Source organism: Impatiens glandulifera, chromosome 5, assembly GCF_907164915.1.
Source record: "Impatiens glandulifera chromosome 5, dImpGla2.1, whole genome shotgun sequence".
In the NCBI taxonomy this organism is placed as follows: domain Eukaryota; kingdom Viridiplantae; phylum Streptophyta; class Magnoliopsida; order Ericales; family Balsaminaceae; genus Impatiens; species Impatiens glandulifera.
The window spans coordinates 6,969,625-6,990,981 of record NC_061866.1 but is presented as its reverse complement, the minus strand read 5'-3'; the positions used below and the strand labels follow the sequence as shown (position 1 = coordinate 6,990,981).

The 21,357-nt window shown below is 32.8% G+C and overlaps 1 protein-coding gene across 1 annotated transcript; it reads left to right on the top strand.

Annotated features, from left to right (window-relative positions):
- The first annotated feature begins 12,510 nt into the window (after positions 1–12,510).
- On the top strand, positions 12,511–13,734 carry LOC124938948 (F-box protein CPR1-like). The gene has a single exon (XM_047479468.1). The coding sequence runs from the start codon at positions 12,511–12,513 to the stop codon at positions 13,732–13,734; it is 1,224 nt and encodes a 407-aa protein (XP_047335424.1).
- The last annotated feature ends 7,623 nt before the right edge of the window (positions 13,735–21,357 follow it).

Genomic DNA, 21,357 nt, shown 5'->3' with positions numbered 1-21,357 from the left:
GAAAGAAACGTGTCTTGAAAGAATAAAAGAAGACCAGATCCGATCGGAAGCATGCGAGGAAAGCAATGATGCTTTATTGATCCGAAGTTGACAACCGGAGGTGCATGCCCAACACGTGTCCAAATCTGAAAACCGGCTACGTCATCTTCTGCTCAGAACTGCCTGCATGATTGCCAGGTGTTGAGGAAAATGGAGCGTGCAAGCAACCTCTCTGCATCAGGCGTGATAATGATCACCCAATCCAGAGGAGAGAGAAGAAAGTAACCGTTGGCTACTTTCAGCTATAAAAGGAAGATCAAACGTCTTCATTTAATGCAACAGTTGTGAGCATCATCAGTTCTGAAAGTTGTAGATTATTAACTACGAAAAGTATTAAAGTTCTAGAGAGATAAAGTCCTATACTGTAAAACTGGTGTGTCTAAAACCGGAAGCTTTTTGTGTGTGTTTTTGTTGAGTTATTGTATTACATCAAAGTGTGAGTTTGGTGTAACCGGCGAGTAGCGAGTTGGGCTCGACCGGCAGTGTTTGTTGTAACTATCAAAGTTAGTGGAGATCCTTCTCATAACCCGAGAAGAAGGGGTGACGTAGGAGGGTTTGCTCCGAACATCCATAAACAAATCATTGTCTCGTGTTCTTTCCTTTGCTTTTATTATTCAGCCTAACCTCAAACTAATCATACTCCTAAAACCGGTCACTCACATCCATAAAACCGACTCCTTCTAAAACATCATCTAAAGTCGCATTCGTTGCTTCAACCTGAAACAGACATTTCCGCCCTTGAACCCGGTTCAAGAGTCTGTGACAGTTTGTGCAGTACTGAGAACGGTTATAGTCTCTAACCGGATTATCACCAAAGTGTTGTGTGTTGTGTAAGCGGCCACCCTTACCGAAACCGGAATCACTAAGCAGAATTATGATTAAATAGTATTTCGCTAAATTGACCAGCGATACTTAAATCTATATAATCACTAAGCAGAATTGTGATTAAATAGTATCGCTAAACTGACCAGCGACACTTAAATCTATATAATCACTAAGCAGAATTGTGATTAAATAGTATTTCGCTAAACTGACCAGCGATACTTAAATCTATATAATCACTAAGCATAATTGTGATTAAATAGTATTTCGCTAAACTGACCAGCGATACTTAAATCTATATAATCACTAAGCATAATTGTGATTAAATAGTATTTCGCTAAACTGACCAGCGACACTTAAATCTATATAATCACTAAGCAGAATTGTGATTAAATAGTATTTCGCTAAACTGACCATCGATACTTAAATCTATATAATCACTAAACAGAATTGTGATTAAATAGTATTTCGCTAAATTGACCAGCGAAACTTAAATCTATATAATCACTAAGCAGAATTGTGATTAAATAGTATTTCGCTAAAAAAACACAATCAGCAAAATGAGTCAAGATGTGTACTCATGTACAATCCTAAGACTAGGCGAGGTGTGTAGAAATATGGTCGAAACCACCCGGCTCGATCTACATGATCGATAAACCAGGAGCGATGCATATTCTAAACATAGTTGAATCGTCAACGAGTGGATGGTAAATTACACGGGTCTCTCGGGAGACTCGTTAGGTTTGTTCTCATTTCATTCAAGGAAGCCAAAAATAAACTATAAATTGGGTGTTTTCAAAATGTAGTGCCTATTTTCAAGCTTGGACATGCATTTTTCTAAATAGAGTGTTTTCTACAAATTTTGTCCAAGTGGGACATTCTGTAGACACTCATTTTTTACCCCGCCAATTTTATAGTTTATGCTTTTAATAAATCCGAGTCTATACAAGTTTCACGAATTCATTCAGGGACTTATTGCACGATTTATTTTAAAGATGATTATTTTTAAAACAATTGAGTTTCGAAAATAATTGATTTTGAATTCTTAATAAGTTAAGGTAGTAATTTGTGTATGTTACAACACTTAGGGAAGTTATTATACTTAGAATATTTAGGGTTTTATTTAATTAATTAACTTGAGTATTTAAAATATATATTTTACAAAATATGTATTAACGTTTTTTATAAAAGTTTGTTAGATTAGGTTTTGCAATTTTATTTTTTAAGTGAGTTATAATTTTATTATAATTATATTAATTTGTTCCTTAGACATAGGAATAATTAATAATAATAAAATTGATTTCTTTAATTGTTTGTTTTAATTTTATTTCTTTTGTAGGATAAAGGGATAACAGTGCAAAAAAAATTAACCATTAAAAAGAACGTGAAATCTCTCCACAACGTGAGTTAAAAAAAAGATGAAAGAAGAAATGTGGTCAAAGAGAGAAAGGGAAGATTCAATAAAAAAGTTGCAAGAAAGAAAGAAAGATTCAACCGTGAGCATGAAGGATTGGTCATTATTTTTTAATTAAAAATTAAAATGACCAAGTATTACATCATTATTATTAAAAGCTTAAATCACATTGGATGAAAACTTGACATTTAGTGACATGTCAAGTGGAGATTGATCCATTATTTTAAACATGTGTAAATGTTTGAAATAGTTTTTTTTCCAACGGTCAAGTGTGGTAAATGGTTGGACCATAGGGTTTCATAGCTTTGCCTATAAATAGGCCTCTTAACATCCTAGCAAAGGTGCTTCCTCTATCTCTTTTCACATTGCACATAACATTCCTTTTCTTTTCAAGACCCAAAATTTTAATATTCAAGTGCCCTTAGGCTGCCCCTTTGAAATAAAAGAGTCCATCCACTTGAGTCAAGAAAGCAACCATCTTTGTAAGCTTCTTGACTTCACCTTTAGTTTTAGTCTTCATATAATAAGATTAACCATCTTTGTAATCTTCTTGACTTCACCTTTAGTTTTAGTCTTCATATAATAAGATTTGCTTTTGGTTTTTCTATTATATAATATGATTGTATGTATGATTATTAGCTAAATAGGTCTTTTTAACTTTATGTATGATTTATGTAAACAATTAATAACATATTTAACATGTAAATAAAATATAACTAAAAAAACATAAAGTTTAATGTAAAGAAGAAGTTAAAAAAAAGTTGTTTTCTTTGTATAGTTTAATTTATTATTATTATATTATTATTATTTGAATAAATAGATCTAAGATATTGAATTATATATTAATAATTTTTTGTAAAAATTTAAGGGCCATTTGAATTTGAAGAACCTAAATAAAAAAAATAAAAAATAAAAAACAATTTATTTTCTTTGTACAGTTTTATTTGTTTTAGTTCTCTTTTGTCTTTCTTTATTTTATTTTATTTTCTCATGCAAACCCTTTAAATGTTTAAAATGGAAAGCGTAAGAAATTTTAAAAAAAAATGGCCAAAATTAATTAGTAGAGATCTTAAGAGCGTTGAGGGACATAGCGTCTAAAAATCAATTTCCCACACGTAACCAAACGTCGAACTCACATCTCTTAATTTACTAATTTTTGAAATTAGGTGGTGGTAGGGGTGAGCATTGTGTGGATTAATCCGAAATCCAATCCAATCCGAATCCTAAATACTAATTCGGATTGAATATTTTGGATTGGATTGAGATCGGATCGGATTGAGTTCAAATTGAATTAAATCGGATTGGATTAGAATTATCCAAATTATCTAAACTATCTAAATAAAAATATATTTTTTAAGTTTTTTTAAAAATTAAATTTAATCTTAATATAATATATTTTACTTATCATCACTTTGAAAACGATATTTATTTTTATTTTATTATTATTATTATTATTTTTTTCAGATTCAAATTTAATAATAATAATTAATTCGATTTTTTTTTATAAAAAAATAAAAATTTATTGACTAATTTCAAGTTGATATATAAATATTTTTTAGTTTGGATTATCCAAACCATTTTCAATCCAATTCGTATCCGATCTGTATTAATTAGTAAAATGGTTTGGATTACGGATGGAATAAATTTAGTTTGGATTTAATACGGATCGGACAAAACAAATTGGTTTTACCCAATTGTTCAGCCCTAGGTGGCGACTCTCTAGTCGTGAGGTTAATTAATATTGAAAAAAAAGTTAAAAAAGGCCTATGACATACTTCCCATTAAAAAACTATCAATTTCTCCCAATTTCGACGGGAATGTAAGTTATGGAGTTGTCTACAAAGCCTCGTTTTTAAAACTTAATTTTTTTAACATTAAAATTAGTTCTCCTCACGTTTTCGAAATTCAAATTTTTTTTTAAGAGTGTCCCAGAATTTTCAAACTAGTTGATCAAAAAATATTTTTTTTAAAAAATCGATCACACATATGTTCTTTTATATGTGAGACTTATTTATAACCTTCAATGAAAAATTATTTGATTATTGTGTTTCATTCTTAGTCTTGTTGAATTCTCTTATGTGTCTGTTGATGCTTAGTGAAAGGATTGAGTTTTGGATGTTATATTGTGGTTTTTCTGTTGCATGAGAAAGAGTATCTAGATGACCTGCTTTGGGACTGTTTTATGACTACAACTGCTATATTACTATCTTGATGAATTTCAAATAAAGTGTTGTTTGCATGATGAATGAAACACATGTGGTATGTTTCACTTATCAGTTTGTGATATGGGATTGAATATGTTGAGTTTGGGTTTAATAAATCTTAATTTGGTTTGAGAGTTTGGATTTGATTATTGTGTTCCATTCTTAGTCTTGAATGCTCTTATGTGTCTGTTGATGCTTAAGTAAAGGATCGAGTTTTTGGATGTTATGATGTGGTTTTTCTGTTGAATAAGAAAGACCAATTAAGTAGATGACCTGCTTTGGGACTATTTTATGACTACAACTTTTATATGACTATCTTGATGATTTTCAAATGAAGTGTTGTTTGCATGATTGAACACACCAACTTTCACATACTATCTGCCTTGTATGTCATTACGCCAACAAATCCTTTTGTCTAATCTCTCCTTGATATAGTCTATGCCCCTTCATATCTTCCCAAAAATAAAATAAAAACATGCCTGGTCAATACTTGAATCCGAGAACTTCAATACCCAATAGCACCTTAAAGCTTCCAAGCCAAAGCTACACATTGGTCAACTTGTTCGTGCTTGAGGCTATATCTAGTCGGTTTGACACGCATTACATGGTTTTTAAGCTTTGTTTGGTTCTTTTATTTTATCCTACTTTGTTCATTTTTATTTTGAGACCTTTTAATAAATTCTAAAAAATAAAATAAAATGTGGAATAAGTATTTTCCAACAAAAATATAAAATAATAATGGCTTTTGGCCTAGTTTGTAATCTATCTATTTTTCTTAACTTTGATATATCTCCTTTTTTTCAGGTACTATTGAGATCATGCATTCATTTACAAGTATTCATCTCAATTTAATCTATTTATTTTCTCGTACCATGACAATAACCTAGACGCATGCACTCAGAACAAATTGATACAAACATTTAGTCGCATGATTATGTTTGGATTTATTATTAGACGCGTGTACTAGAGTGGATTAAATAAATGAAGTGTAAAAGATATATTTTGTATAAAATGACCAATAGTTTATAATAGAGACCATCATTCGATGGACATAAGAGACATATTGCTTTTGTCCTTTCTCACGTGTAACAAAGCCCCGAACCTTGATCAGAATCTATTTTATTTGCGTTCGATAACGCACAAATTTTTTTCTTCCTATTTCTTAAAGAGAAAATTGGGTGGTGACTCTAAAAATTCAAAGCTAGTCTAATAGATATCATTAAATCCTATTTTGGTTCCTCACCACATTTTATACGAGATGAGTTTTGAGGAAGTAATACTCTCGTTTCGTTTTAGAAGGTTCGAGAGGAACATTTTATACGAGATGAGTTTTGAGGAAGTAATACTCTCGTTTCGTTTTAGAAGGTTCGAGAGGAATGTAAGCCACGAGATTTAATGAAATCGACATTAAGTTGGACCCTAGTTTAGCCTATTATTTTAGTACCTCATCTCACTCGGAATTTGAGAGCATGGTAAGTTATGAAGCAAAAATTATCGAGTCGAATAAACACTTTAAGATATCGACCGTTTATAGACGTTACATGAACTAAAAAAAACAAATTAATAATAGACATTCAAGTATATATATATATATATTAATTTTCTTTTCTTCCAAATTTTAAAAGACTAACATACCCAATTTCAAATTATCCTCTTAATAATAAAAATATCTATTTTAACCATTAATTAATTTAATAAGAGTAACAACTCCACTAAGATAATCAAAGTGATAAAAATAATTTTTAAATGAACAAATGTCACGGATTCGATTCTCACTTAAAACACCTTAAATTAAATTGAAAGTCATGACATTGTAGTATATTCTAGTTTCTTATATTAAAAAAATTAATAAAAACAACAAAGAATAAATGAGAAACTAAATTATTTTCTTCAAATAAATCAACAACATAGAGTCAATTTGATACAACTTTTATAAAACATACTATAATAAAATTATCATACTTGTTTTGGGTAAGGAGAATGATGTCGTTGTCAAATCTCTTGGAGTTCAGGATTGATGTCATTCCACCAATCTATCTTGGTGTGTCATTGGGTGCGATCTAAGGTCACAAGAGATCTTTTTTTGGGGGGAAACAACTTAGTGTCATTTCATTAAAAAAAACCCAAAAGAGGGAAAAAAATACAAAAGTTTAAGATCAGATCTAGACAATTTTAGATTTGACAGTGAAACAAGAACTAAATTACAAACATCAACAACAATCAATTAGTGCTTATAGCGTTTTTACTTTAATTCTACTTGTCACTTTCTCAAACAAAATATCTCATATCTAGTAAAGCTTTTATTCTCTTCATTCCTTTTGATTCCTCTCTAGGATTGAATGAGTGAATTTTCATCTAAAGTTATATCTCCCCAAATATCTTCAGCAGTTCTACTTCTTCTATTGTGAGTTCTTGAATTTCTTTCTTTCCAGATATTGTAGATTACTGCTATAAAGTAACATTTAAACATACTTACATAGAAGGATCTTTCTTTTGCTTTATTCTTCATCCACTCTTGGATTTCTTCCCATGTTCCTGGAAAGTTGATGATGTTCATGTTTGCAGCATAACTCCTCCAGATTTGTATTATAAAAGAGTATTCCTTAAATAAATGGTTTATGTTTTCCTCAACTCCTGAACATAAGACACAATTGATATCAGGAATGTTTATGTATTTTCGAATTATATCTTTTATTGTCAACATTTTCTTGTATACCAGCAAGAGAATAAATTGGTGATGAGGATTAATCTGTGGAGATCATACAACATTATACCAATGTACCTTATGTCCTCTTGTTCTAACCATTTCCCATGTCTTTCCTGTAATAAACTTCTCGTTGCTTTCTGTTTTCTAGCATATTCATTTCTTTCATTGAGTTGATTCTGCCTCATTAGGTTTATGATTTTATCACCTTTTGGAATACACCTCAAAAGTGAATCATATTTACCTTCATAGACGTCTTTAAATGAGTACTTGATGCATTCTCTTCTAACTCAGCTTCCTTGAATTTCTTCTTTGAACATAATGAGAATATTATCTAGCCAATGATCATGCCAGACTAGTACCCCTCTTCCATTTTCAATTGTAGTTTGCACCATTTGAAAGATATATTCTTGTTTTTAGGATCTTCTTCAATGACCATGTCATTCTTTCATTGATGCCTCGTGTCCAGATACTCTGTTTGTCTTTCATAAATCTTGTATGCACCCATTTGACCTACAGGGAGTCCGCTTTCTACTCTAACACCCATAGGTTCCTGATGTTGAGGGATTTGTTCCATTCAACACAACTTTTATTCTTAGTCCACCTTCTTCTATGGGAGTGCAAACATCCTCCCATTTGACATTTTTGCCTCATCTGCCTTGTGTTCCTTAAATGTAATCTCTCATGATTCTATCCAATTTAGCCAATACTTTCTTTGGGATGACTATCTGTTGTGCTCAATAGCCAATAAGTCCAAAGATGACTATTTTAACGAGCACGACTCTACCTGCATTAGACAATTTTTTCATAGCCCAACCCAAGACATAATTTTTAACCTTTTCTACGAGTTGTCTAAAGTGATTATATCGAAGTTGTTTTGATGACAGGGGTACTCCAAGGTATTTCACTGGTAGTTCACCTTCCTTGATTCTCATAATATTGAATATGTTTTCATTCCTTTCTTCATTAACCCCTCCATAGAAAGCCAGACTTTTGTCCTCATTGATGTATAAACTTGTAATACTCGAAAAATTTGTTAGATCTTCTTTGATTATACTAATAAATTCAAAATCCGCATAATCCACAAAAAATAGATCATATATAAAACATATATGGGTTATTGCTTCTTCTTTGCAGTACGAGTGAAATTTGAAATGATGACTTCTCAGAAACATTTTAAAAATGTTGTCAAGAATTTCCATTGTTAAGACGAATAGGTAAGGAGATATAGGGTCTCTTTGCCTTACTCCCCTTTCACCCTTGAAGAGGCCTCCATAAACACATTACATCATCCAATTAGTGAAAATGATTGAAAAACCTACACCAAAGAGGAATTCATGGATTGATCCCATCTAATCGAGTCAAAAGATTTTCTAATGTCAATTTTGAAAGCCACACGTGGTGATATGTTTTTCTTTCCATATCCATTCAATAAGCTCTACATGAGTAGGATGTTATGGAAAATAGATAGTTTAAGAATAAATACTGATTTCCCTAATCCTACAAGCTTATCAATAACTATTTTCAAATGTTGCGAAAGAATTTTGGAAATAATTTTGTAAATAACATTGTAAAATGAAATAGGATGAAAGTCTTGAATTTTTTACGGAATTGAATTCTTAGGAATCTAATTCAACACTGTGATGTTCCATTGCTTCAATATTTTCCAGTTTTGAAAGAATTCCAAAACCCCTTCACTTACATCTTTACCCACTATTTCCCAGTTTTCTTTGAAGAAGTTTGCGTTGAAATCATTTGTCCCTGGCTTTTATCCCCTCTCATCGAAAACACTATTTTTTATCACTTCTTTCATACTGACTCTTGTAATCAATTGGTTACAACTTTTCTCACTGATTTTCCTTTGCACAATCTGTTGAAGCAATCTTTGGTTGCACAATCTGTTGAAGCAATCTTTGGTTGTCCTCTATTATTGTGCTCGTTTCTGTTCCAATCAACCCTTTGTAGAAATTTATTGTTTCCACACGAATTACTTTTTCTCCCTATAAAACATCTCAATTTAAGTTTGTGAGCCTTAAGACCTAGTTTCTAAAATTTCTTGATGAGCATTTTTTATAGAAGAAAGAAGTATTTTTGTCTTCTAATTAAAGCCAATTTTCTCTAGATTTTTTCTTAGCAAAGCTTTCCTTTTTAGAACAGAGGTCTCTGAATTGTGTAAGAGGCTCTTTTTCCTCTTCCTTGTTATAAGGTAGATTTGGGGCTCTTCGTGCCTTGCTTTGTATTTCCTCCAGTTTCATTCTGGCTTCCAATCTTTTAGAAATCCCAGTGTATTTTTTCCGGTCTAGCTTATTCAGCTTTCTTTTTAGTAATATTAGTTTCTCACAAACTCTGAACATCTTTGTTTCATTAATTCTAATGTTCTAAGTTTCATTAAAGATTTAATTAAATTCTTCATCTTTCATCCAGAAGTTGAAGAACTTAAAAAGTATTTTTCTATTTTTTCTCCCTCTCCCAAAAAAATTTCAATGGGCAGTGGTCAGAGATACCTCGTGGTAAAACCTAGATTTGGCTTCTTGGGTAAAACTCCACCCATTTTTCATTCATTAGGCATATATCAATTCTATTATTTCTCATGTTGTCCGCCCTTCTTGAAGTTGACCATGAAAATATATTATTTGAGGAAGACGGTTCAATGTAGCTTATGTCTCAAATGCATTCATTGAAATCATACATGTCTTGTGTTATGTCTGTCTTAGGCTCTCTTTCATTCCTGAATCTTGTAACGTTAAAATCTTACATAATAACTCATAGTTCATCGTCCTTAATGCTTTTTCTCAAATCATCCCAAAATGTCTTTCTCTCTGTCCCAGAGTTGCTTGCATAGACTACCGCAAAAAAGATTTTTACCCTTGTCACCAGATTAATAACCTCTATCAAAATAACTTGCTTGCTTTCAAAAAAAATCTTGATTTCAACCTTCTTTTATCTCATCCTTCCCAGATTCTGCTTTTAATTCCATTAGAGTTATGAATCAATTCTCATTTTTCTTTAAAGCAGCCCTAGGCAACGTTCTCTATTTAACTTTGTCTAACTTTTGTTTCAATAATTCCAAATACTGTGATTTCATTCATTTCTACTATTCTTCTAACCTCTCTTCTCTTTATAGGGTCATTTAACTCTCTAATATTCCACGTCATTAAGTTCATTAATGGAAAAAAAGATGTTCCAGCTTTACTTCCCCTTCCTTTACCTTTTCTTCCTTTTTATTTTTTCCATATAATAGGGATGTAAGGAATTGTATTTTCCTTAATTTGCTTACATTGCTGTTTTGGGATTTTCGTGTTTCTCTGATCAACCTTCTTCTGAATTTGAGATTGCACAGTTTCACCCAATTCAACTACCTCTATTTTATCTTTCTCATTTCCTTCACCCACTTCCCCTTTCATGATTTCTCTCACGCTTTCCTTTTCCATTGCTTTTTCAGTATTGATTCTTGCTTCTGGGTCAAGTTTATTTGTTACTTCTTCATTCCTAGTCTTTGATTCTGAATCTCCTACCACTCTATATCTTCCTTCCCTTGTTCTTCAAAACACTGTGCTGAATTTACTTTCTTATCTTGATTCTTATACTTACTCAATACTGATTCTTTAGTAACTTGTTTCTGCCTTTCTTTCTCAACCTTTTCTTTTTCCAAACTTTCCTATTCTTCTTTATGTTTTTTTTGTCCCTTGCTCGATCTTCTTCTTCATTTCTTCTTCAATCATTTTCGGGCACTTGTAACAGACATGTACGAATGTGTTACAGTCAAAGAATCTACTCAGCCTCCACTCATATGAAATTCTCATAAATGTGGGTTTTCCTTTTCTGTTCGTTACCGTCATTTGGTATGGAAAATTTAATCTCGGGTGTATCTCAATGCACATCCTAGAATAAGTCATATGCTCACATTTTTTTGTAGTTGGGTCCATGTAGAATGGACTCCCCAATATGCTCGCAAAGTGACTTAATGCTTCAGGGTTGTACATGTGGGGAGGTATGTTGCGCAATTAGAACTAGATTTACACAATTTCTCAGGGCTTGCTGAAGAGGTTCATACCTTCTGGCCATTTTTCGAGTTTCATGTAGTTTTTCCCAACGAATGTGTGCACGTTGATCATAATACTCTCGAGATCTGATCTTTTTTTGAATTTGAGAAAGTACAAGTCATGAATGTTTGATGTTACCTTTTCTAGACTATTTTTCCCCATTGTTCCATTAGGGTTTCATTGTTACTATAAATGACACCTTGTGATAATTATTCTATAAACATCCAAATAACTAGTGTTCTTTGTATTATTTTTTATTTTACTATTTTGTGATATATATTTTTTAATTTTATTTTGTAATGTTATATTTTGTCGTTATATTTAAACCATCCTTAATATTTTTTTAAATAGATTAACTATTTATAAAAAAACAAAATAAGACAATTACCCACCATACAAATATACAATTGCTAATTATTGTGGCACTAAATTATGCGCCAGTACATTTTCTTATTGACAGCTGAATTCGTAAACTAAAACTTATTTTTAAAAAACTTGAGGTACAATCAACTCCTTCGTCCTACAAAGATTGGACGAGTACAAATCCAAACTAAAATTATTCTTATACTATTTGTTTTTAACATCATTTTAATTGATGGACGAATAAAAACAATTTTATATCAAATAATTTAATTTTGTGATATTCCAATTTGAATTATGGGGTTATTATTATTTTATATAATTTTATTAAATTGTTTAGAATTTTTTTATTATATAAATATTATTTTAATCTTTAATTTATTTATCTTTGAACTAAAATATTAATACTTTATTTTTATTAAATTTAACTTTTAAATATAAAAGACATCTTAATAATTAAACAAACTAAAATTTCAAATAATTTAAATTTTACCTTTATAAAAAAACATTAAATAACTCAGATCAAACAAACTAGGATGAATACCTTTACTTTTATTTCAGTAAGGAAAAGTTAATAGAGAATTAAATTATGATATAATGAAATAGCAAACATATTATTTTAATTTATAGGTGAACTATTGATCCTTGACCAGAAATTAATAAGTAAAAAATCTTGATTCAAAGTAAATAACTTAGTTAATTATAAGTTAACTATTATAATTACCTAAGTAATTATGTCAAATAAATATAAATAATTAAACCTAATTTGTTTTTGAATAATTTTAATTTGAGAATTTGAAAGTTAAGTGCAACTTCAATAACCGCCACTAAGATTCAAGAAAACCAAGATTGAAGAAACACTCCAACCTTCATCCTTAATCAAAACTAGCCGTTCTTCTTCTTCTGTCAAAATTTTAGTAAAAGATGTCGATTTTGCCGGATGATATTCGATACGAAATTCTTTCTCGATTGCCTGTGAAAAGTCTGCTCCGTTTAAGGGTTACATCTCGATTCTGGCTTACTCTAATCGGTAGCCCCAATTTCATCAAATCGCATCTGAAACAATCAGTTAAAACCAAGAACAACCTTAATCTCATCCTGAGTTACTACAGTCCCGGTCTCTTTGATTTTTCCAGACTCTGTCGCTTGGATTTAGATTCGGTCGAGGGTGGTGGCATTCTTCAACCGGTAGAGATCAATGACAATCCCTTGAGGCATCATCTTTATAAGAACCGTATTTGGGGAACCTGCGATGGATTGCTCTGTTTATCAAATACCAAGCAAGCTACCCTTTCATGGAACCCATCAACGAGGATAATTGTAGGACCCTTAAATCAATCTAACATTAACCAAAATGATGGATCGATCTGCGTTATAGAATATATAGACATTGTAGTTTTATGGAATCCTTCAACGAAAAGTTCTATAGAACTGCCTTTCCCATTGATAGAGATCAAAGATGGGCGACACCTTCACCATTATAGAACTTATGGATTCGGTTACGATAACACCAATGACGACTATAAAGTGGTGAGAGTTGTGGTTGTTCAGGATGTTGTCATAAATTACGAGGTTAAGGTTTATAGTTTAAGATCAAATTCGTGGCATACGGCAGATAAATTTCCTAACCAATATCCGAATTTTAATGGAATTCGAAATTCCGTAGCTGGTGGAGCGATGCACTGGATCTCGGTAGACGCAGATTTAAACAGTTCCATTATTGCATTTGATCTCGGGTTGGAGACATATAGAGTAATTCAACTTCCTGTGTGCCGTGACCTTGAATTCTATGTGTACTTGACTAGTTTCGGAGGATGTTTATCTTTAACTTGTCACCATTATTCGGGGTACGTGGATATATGGTTACTGAAACAATACGGTGAGGCGAATGAATCTTGGTCGAGATTCATTACATTGGCGGCGGAGGAAAATATTCCTGATATGTCTGACTATTTTGTGAGATGTATTGCTTATTCCAAAAATGGTAAGAAAGTACTTTTGGTGATGGGTCTTGATCTTGTCTGGTATAACTTAGAAATGGGGTCACTTGAAGATTTTATGTTAATTCATTCTGTGGAAGATTCAGTTGAAGATATAGAGTGTTGTTTGGAAAGTTTAGTATCTGTTGATGTTGCAGAAGCTGGATAACTAAGATCAAAGATGGAGATGGTAAAAAGTAAAAGTAGAATTCATGCATTAATGGTTTTATATGTTTTGCTTTATTACTAATGCATTAGGTTTATTGTAGTTTTGAATTAGAAAGACATGGTTAGTATTGGCACATTTAAAAGATATATCTCATCATATTAGATGTAGACATTAATACATCTCATGATTTCTCTAATTGCAATTTCATTTTTTTATTTTTATTTTCATTTGTGTAAGTATTTTTTCCTCTCCAAGTTATCTTGTGATTTGAATTGTGGAATTAGACCATTATAAAACATCATAAAATAATCCATTTGAAGTGGGTTAGGAAGGGGAAGGGGAAGGGGAAGGGGAAGGGGAAGGGGAAGGGGAAGATTTTATATTTTAATTTTTAATAATATTTTATTTATATTTATTTATTTTTTTAAAATCTATCTCAAACAGTGTATATAAAACAGTATTTTTATTTGAAATGATAACAATTTATTATAAAATAATATTAATTAAAAAACAATATTAAATAATACTAAACCAAATCAAAGAATTAAAATTATTATTAGAATTCTAATTCTAATCCCACAAAATTATTATTTCAAATTTAATTTCTTATATTTGAAGAACTTAAAAAACTTTAACACAATTCTAAATTTTATTTTAAAAATATATATTATTTTATTTTAATGTATATTATCTTTACTATATATTTTGAAAATGATTCATTTAATAAAAAAAAAATTTTAAACAAAACGATTAAATGCATAAAATGAAAAAAGTTATGTAAAATTTTATACATTAAAATAATTCATTGACTCGAATATTTTCAAGAAAAACAATAATATCTCTACACGAATTCACATTTTTTCGGATCTAATCTCCGACATTGTCATGATAATGACATTGTAAATAATCCTTAACGGCTTATTTTCGTTGTTAAAAATTTTCCGATTTCTTTCCAACTAGAAAATTATAGAGATAGAGACCCGTATTCTAAGTCTCTCATTTTTAATCGCCCAAATCCATGTCTCCCAATAGCCACTAACGATTTCCGACATAACACATTGTATTTGTAACGAAGTCACAATCAGGAACTCAATGGTTGAACCGTGAAGAAATATATTAGAAAGTGAATAAAAACTCTAGATAATGAAACAAACTTGAATGAAATTCTTTCTATTGAACTTGTTAAAATAAGAACAGATTACAGAACTTATATGAAGTAAAATATAACTTAGAAATTAAACTACGAGACATGAAGAGTCTCATTTACTAGGGATAAGATGAAGAGACTTGGACAATCCAAGAGACTCTTGAATAACAAAAAGAAACATTAATTATTATTATTAGTATTACTTTAATTTTTAACACTCCACGTTAAAGTGATGTACGATGAACTAGTCACAACTTAGATCGTAGATCTTCGAAAGGACCTTTAGGAGGTGCTTTTGTGAAGATATCAGCAACATTGTCTTCACTCCTTACTGGAACCATCTCAATGATTCCCTCTAGTACTTTTTCACGAATAAAGTGATGCCCCAACTCAATGTGTTTTGTCCTCGCATAAAACACAGTATTTGAAGTCAATTTAATAGCACTCAAATTATCTCCATGGATAGGAACTAGTTGATCAAATTTGACATAAAAATTCTCCCAGAGTCTACGAAGCCATATGCACTCCTGTGCTGCGTGAGTTGATTCTTTGTATTCCTCTTCTGTTGTAGACAAGTATATCGATCCTTGTTTCCTGCTACTCCAAGATATGTTAGTGTTTCTACAAAGAAAAACAAACCTAGATGTGAACATTCGATTGCCTTGATCTCCAACAAAGTCAACATCTCCATATCCTTACAAGACTAATTTTGCATCTTTTTCGTAGAGTAGACCAATATCTAGTGAGGTATTAATATACTTAAGAATATTCAAACTTCCTCGAGGTGTGGTTTCCTTGGCTCCAGCATGTATCGACTCACCACTCCAACTGTATAAGAGATGTCGAGCCTTGTTATAGTTAGATAAATCAGACTTCCCACAAGAGCACGATACGAACGAGGATTTAGTAGACATGTTCCTTCATCTCGACTAAGTCTGGGATTTATATCGAGAGGAGTATAGCTCTTTTTACCATCAGTCATACCAAATTTTTCTACCAACTTCTTTGCGTAGTTGATCTGTGATACAAACAAACCTTTATCAAAATTTTCGATTTGTAGACCAAGGAAAGTTCCAAGTTCACCAAGCTTCTTCATCTTAGAGCAAAGCGAGAGCTCATCTTGTAGAAGAGCAACCTCATCATAGTTACTGCCCGTCAAGATTATGTCATCCACATAAAGAAGCACCACCACCATCTGTCCTTGATTCTTCTTTATAAATAGACTTGAGTCGGATTCTGAAGCTTTATACTCATAAAATAAGATAGACTGCAATCTTTCCATACCAAGCACGTAGAGCTTGCTTTAATCCATATAGTGTCTTCTTAAGTCTACAAACCAACTGGTCACCATCATTCTTCTCGAATCAAGGTGTTTGTTCCATATATATTGGGCGATCAAGTTCTACGTAGAGAAATGCATTCTTGACGTCCAATTGCCATAACTTCCATTGAGAACTTGCTACTAAGGCCAACACAGTGTGAATTGACGTCATCTTTGCAACTGGGCTAAATGTCTCCTTGTAATCTTCTCCATACTTCTGCGAGAATCCTCGAGCAACCAATCTAGCTTTGTATTGATCTATGCTTCCATTAGCCTTTCGCTTGATTCGATACACCCACTTACATGTGACTTCTTGAGTATTAGGAGACTTCAGAACGACGTCCCATGTCTCATTCTTCTTGAGAGCATGCATTTCCTCCTCCATTGTTGCCACCCATTCCTTAACATTATTTGCTTCATTATAAGAAGGTTGTTCCTCGTCGTCTATTGCGTTTTCCAAGAAATAAGAGAAAGTTGTTACAAAATACTCATCCCTGAATCGACAGGGCTTTACAATGTTCCTTTTTGGTCGAAATTCCCTATTATGTTGTTGACTATATTCTTCTTAATGTGGACTTCCTAGTAAGCTTTTACTTTTTGTTCCTTCATCGACTGAAGTATCTTGAGCTAAATTAGGGCTCCCCTGTCACTATTATCACTACTATAGGAGCTTCCCGTAGACGTGGGTATGGGAAGATTAGTTTGAATAGTGTCCTCAACATCCTTCATGTAGTACGAAGAGATTTCGTCGAAAACAACATCTTTCGACACAGTGCATTTGTGGGTTGATGGATCCATACACCGCCACCCTTTCCTTCTCTGGTCATAGCCGACGAACACGCATTTGACTGCCTTTGCATCCAATTTGCTCATTCTCGGGTCTGGAATATGGACATAACAAGTAGATCCAAAAACTCAAAAATGTTAAACATTTGGCTTAAAACCAAAAAACATCTCGAATGGAGATTTGAATTCATTTGGGCTAAGCGGAACTCGATTGATGACATGGGTAGCACAACTCATGCCTTCTGCCCATAAGTTCTTTGGTATATTCTTCATATGCAACCACGACTTACAAGTCTATGTAAGGTGTCGAATCTTCCATTCGGCTATCCCATTCTGTTGTGGGGTCTCATGACAAGAGAGTTATCTTTTTATGTCATTTTACCTACAAAACAATTCAAACTCTTTTGAGCAAAATTCTCCACCATTGTCCGTCCGCAATACTCAAATTTTCCTTTCTTGTTCTCCTTCTACCGTGTCCTTGAACTCGAGAAATTTAGATAACAATTCAGACTTCTCTTTCACGAAGTACACTCAAGTGAATTGGGAAAAAACATATATAAATAGAAACATATATTTACTTCTCGAGTATGAGGCAGTTCGAGTTGGTCCCATCAAGTCACTATGAACTCTATCCAAAGGACCCTTACTTCTCGATACAATGTTGTTGAATGGAAGTCAATGAGCCTTCCCATATTGACATTCTTCACACACACTTCCCTCCTTAATTCCCAGAACTTCAGGTAGACCTTCGACAAGTTTCTTTCAAGACATAACATTGAGCTTAGTCATATTGACATGCCCAAGCCTTGCATGCCATAGAAAGGAGGTGCTTTTGTCGTTCACATTTTCTATGTACGAATTTGATGTTGAAAGGACAAAAAGATCATTTACTCGATTTTTAGTGTGAACCACATCCGCCTTGATTTCTTTCACGTTCCTTAAGAACTTCACATCGTGTGGAACGAACAACCCAAGGTTTCTAGTGTCTACAACATTTGCGACCGAGAAAAGGTTCTTCCGAATTCCTAGAACATGGTAGACATTCTTTAGAGTAATAGATTCTCCTTTTTCGTTATCAATGACTACCGATCTTTCCTTTTTAACTTCGTGAACTGAGTTATCTGGCGTGACAATGTCACCGCCCCCATTATGAACTCGACTCGATGAAAACACGAATCATCTCTAGTAACGTTATGTCCACACTCTAAATCGACGATCCACCTTTGATCAATTTCATGTTTACCATGAGACACCTCTGTTTTCTTTTCTTTCGAAGTCGTCACAATGACATGAAAAGCCTTTTCCTAGTCCTCCTCAACACGTTGGTTAGACTTTTCTCCGAGATTTGAACTAACAAAATTTTCATTCAAATTTATTCGACAATCTCTCTTGAAGTGTCCAATCTTGTTGCACCTGAAACATTTAAGGGGATTTTTAAGAATATACGAAGAATCCTGACATGTTTCTTCCTTCTTCCACTTTCCCTTTTCCAGCTCAATTTTTTTTACGAACAACGCACTATTTGACTCCTCCTATATACTCGTTCGAGCCATTTGTGCGGCCAACGACTCTTGAGATGACAAGAGATTTTCAAACTCCTCGAGTGAAGGTTGTTGAGCCCAACCTTGAATTGAGATGACGAATGGTGTATATTCAGGTCAAACTCCTCGAACAATATGCCTCTTTGTTCGAGCCTCTGAGATTTTCTCATATGGGTTCAATAAATAAATTTTTGAGCATATGTTCTTTACCTTTATAAAGAACTCCAAGACAAATCTGATTTTCTTTGAGACAGTCAACTTGTTTTTAAACATCCGGAGACGAGCCTCGTTCTTCTTGTTGAAAAGACAATCAAGCGTTTCCCAAATCTCACGAACAGATCCACAACCGATGATGTGCTCAAATAGACTGTGGGAGTTTGACCTCATTAACACAAATTCTGCCTTCGCGTTGAGTCTCTTCCGCTTCTTCGATGCTTCCGCATTTTCAGCAACATCCTTAGGAGCTACATCATCATCGTGTACGACGATGTCCCACAAATCTTCCCCGACCAGGTATGATTCCATACAAGTTTTCCATATCCGGTAGTTTGACTGGTTTAACAGCTCCAAACCGAGTCCAGCTATACGATCACCACTTTCCATATTGAATAACAACGACACCTTCTTCACCAATGTTACCAAAGCTCTGATACCATGTAACGAAGTCACAATCAGGACCTCGATGATTGAACCGTCAAGAAATATATTAGAAAGTAAATAGAAACTCTAGATAATGAAACAAATTAGAATGAAATTCTATCTATTGAACTTGTTAAAATAAGAACAGATTATAGAACTTATAAATAAAACATAACTTAGACATTAAACTACAAGACATGAAGAGTCTCATTTACTAGGGATAAGATCAAGAGACTTGGACAATCCAAAAGACTCTTGAATAACATAAAGAAACATTAATTATTATTATTATTATTATTATTATTACTTTAATTTCTAACCGTATTCCAGTCAAATTTCATAAAAGACTTCATATATTTGCAACAACGTGTAAAAGTAGATAAGAAGTCTCAACATCTTTGTAACACATACGATTCAATATAATCATGTATTTTCCATACATTTTTTGTCAGACAATTCACTAATATCATTTATATCATATTAAAAAAACATTCTTATAAAATATTAGAAAACAAATAAATAAATTAGTGATATTATATAATAGACTTTCTTTTTTATATAAGTGGTAGAATCATCCTTTTTTTCTAATAAGTGGTGATGAATTGAGTGCGGAGTCGAAATGGGATAAATAAAAAATCAATCCGACCCATTTTCAATAACTATATTTCAAAACAAAAAAGAGTCCATTCCATTTGCATCGGAATTAATTATAATCGTTTAATAAGTCATATATTTTACAGGGATATAAGATATAAACTTAATCTATTCTTATTTGTTGTGACATACAATAAAATATATAAAATATATAAATTATATATATATATATATATATAATTATATGATTCATACAATACATAATATAAAATAAGTAGTTTAAATACAATTATTTTTATTTTTTTTTGTCAAAAACTAAAATTACTGATAAGAATGTTTTTTTTTAATCTACTATAGCGAGGAACTCAAGTATGCAAGAGACCTAGGCTACAAGGTATTACCTTACAATTTGTGGCTTTCAAGGTTAAGGAGTCTACTGAGCATCTCAGCGGCAGGATTGAATACCCGGATCGAATCAGAGTTCACGCCGCCCTGAACAAATAGGAGGCGTGGGCCACAAGTCTGGGAATTGGTTTCGTCCGAAGCATCAGCCCACGGGAAAACGTGTTTGCAGATGCGACCATGAATCGTATGAATTGAAACGTCTGTTTTATGATTTTATTTTGTTATTTAATATTTTACTTTTAGTATTTATAATTGATAGAGATTAATCCCATGGTTATTATTGATAAACAATGTTACAATATATACTAGTCAAAAGACTCTTAATAAGGTAAACCACTAATCTAGGAATCTAAACAAGGTAACCCACTAATCTAGGAATCTAAACAAGGTAACAAGATATATACAATATACTAATACACCCCCGCAGTCGAAACGGGAGATTCTCGGACGCTGAGACTGTCTCTGAAATCTTCAAATAGTATGCGCGGAAGTCCTTTGGTGAATATGTCAGCGATTTGAAAACGAGAAGGCATATGAAGAATGCGAACTTTACCTCTATCTACTTTTTCCCTTACAAAGTGTATGTCCATTTCGATGTGTTTGGTACGTTGATGTTGGACCGGATTTTGGGAGAGATAAATCGCACTTATGTTGTCGCAGTAGACCAGTGTGGCTTTGTCCAATGAGATACGAAGTTCTAACAATAAATTGCGAAGCCAACAGGATTCGGAGACAACATTGGCAACTCCTCTATATTCAGCTTCAGCACTAGAACGAGAAAGTGTGGATTGCCGTTTTGACGACCAAGACAGAAGATTATCGCCTAGGAAGACGCAATAGCCAGATGTAGAGCGACGGGTATCTGGACATCCTCCCCAGTCTGCATCAGTATATGAAACGAGTGTAGACAGTGAGGATTTGTAAAGATGAAGGCCATAGTGCTTTGTACCCTGTAAGTATCGAATGATTCTGTGTAAGGCAGCCAAGTGAGCCTCTTTCGGATCATGCATGTGGAGGCAAATTTGCTGGACTGCATATGAAATATCAGGACGTGTGAAAGTAAGATACTGTAGTGCTCCGGCTAAACTTCTGTAATGAGTGGGGTCAGAGACTGGTGGACTAGTTGATTTTCCAAGTTTGCCATTTGTATCGACCGGCGTTTGTGTTGATTTGCAAGTAGACATTCCAGC

Bases quoted from the DNA above. Each gene is read 5' to 3' on its own strand.
- LOC124938948 (XM_047479468.1), top strand. From the start codon at position 12,511: ATGTCGATTTTGCCGGATGATATTCGATACGAAATTCTTTCTCGATTG.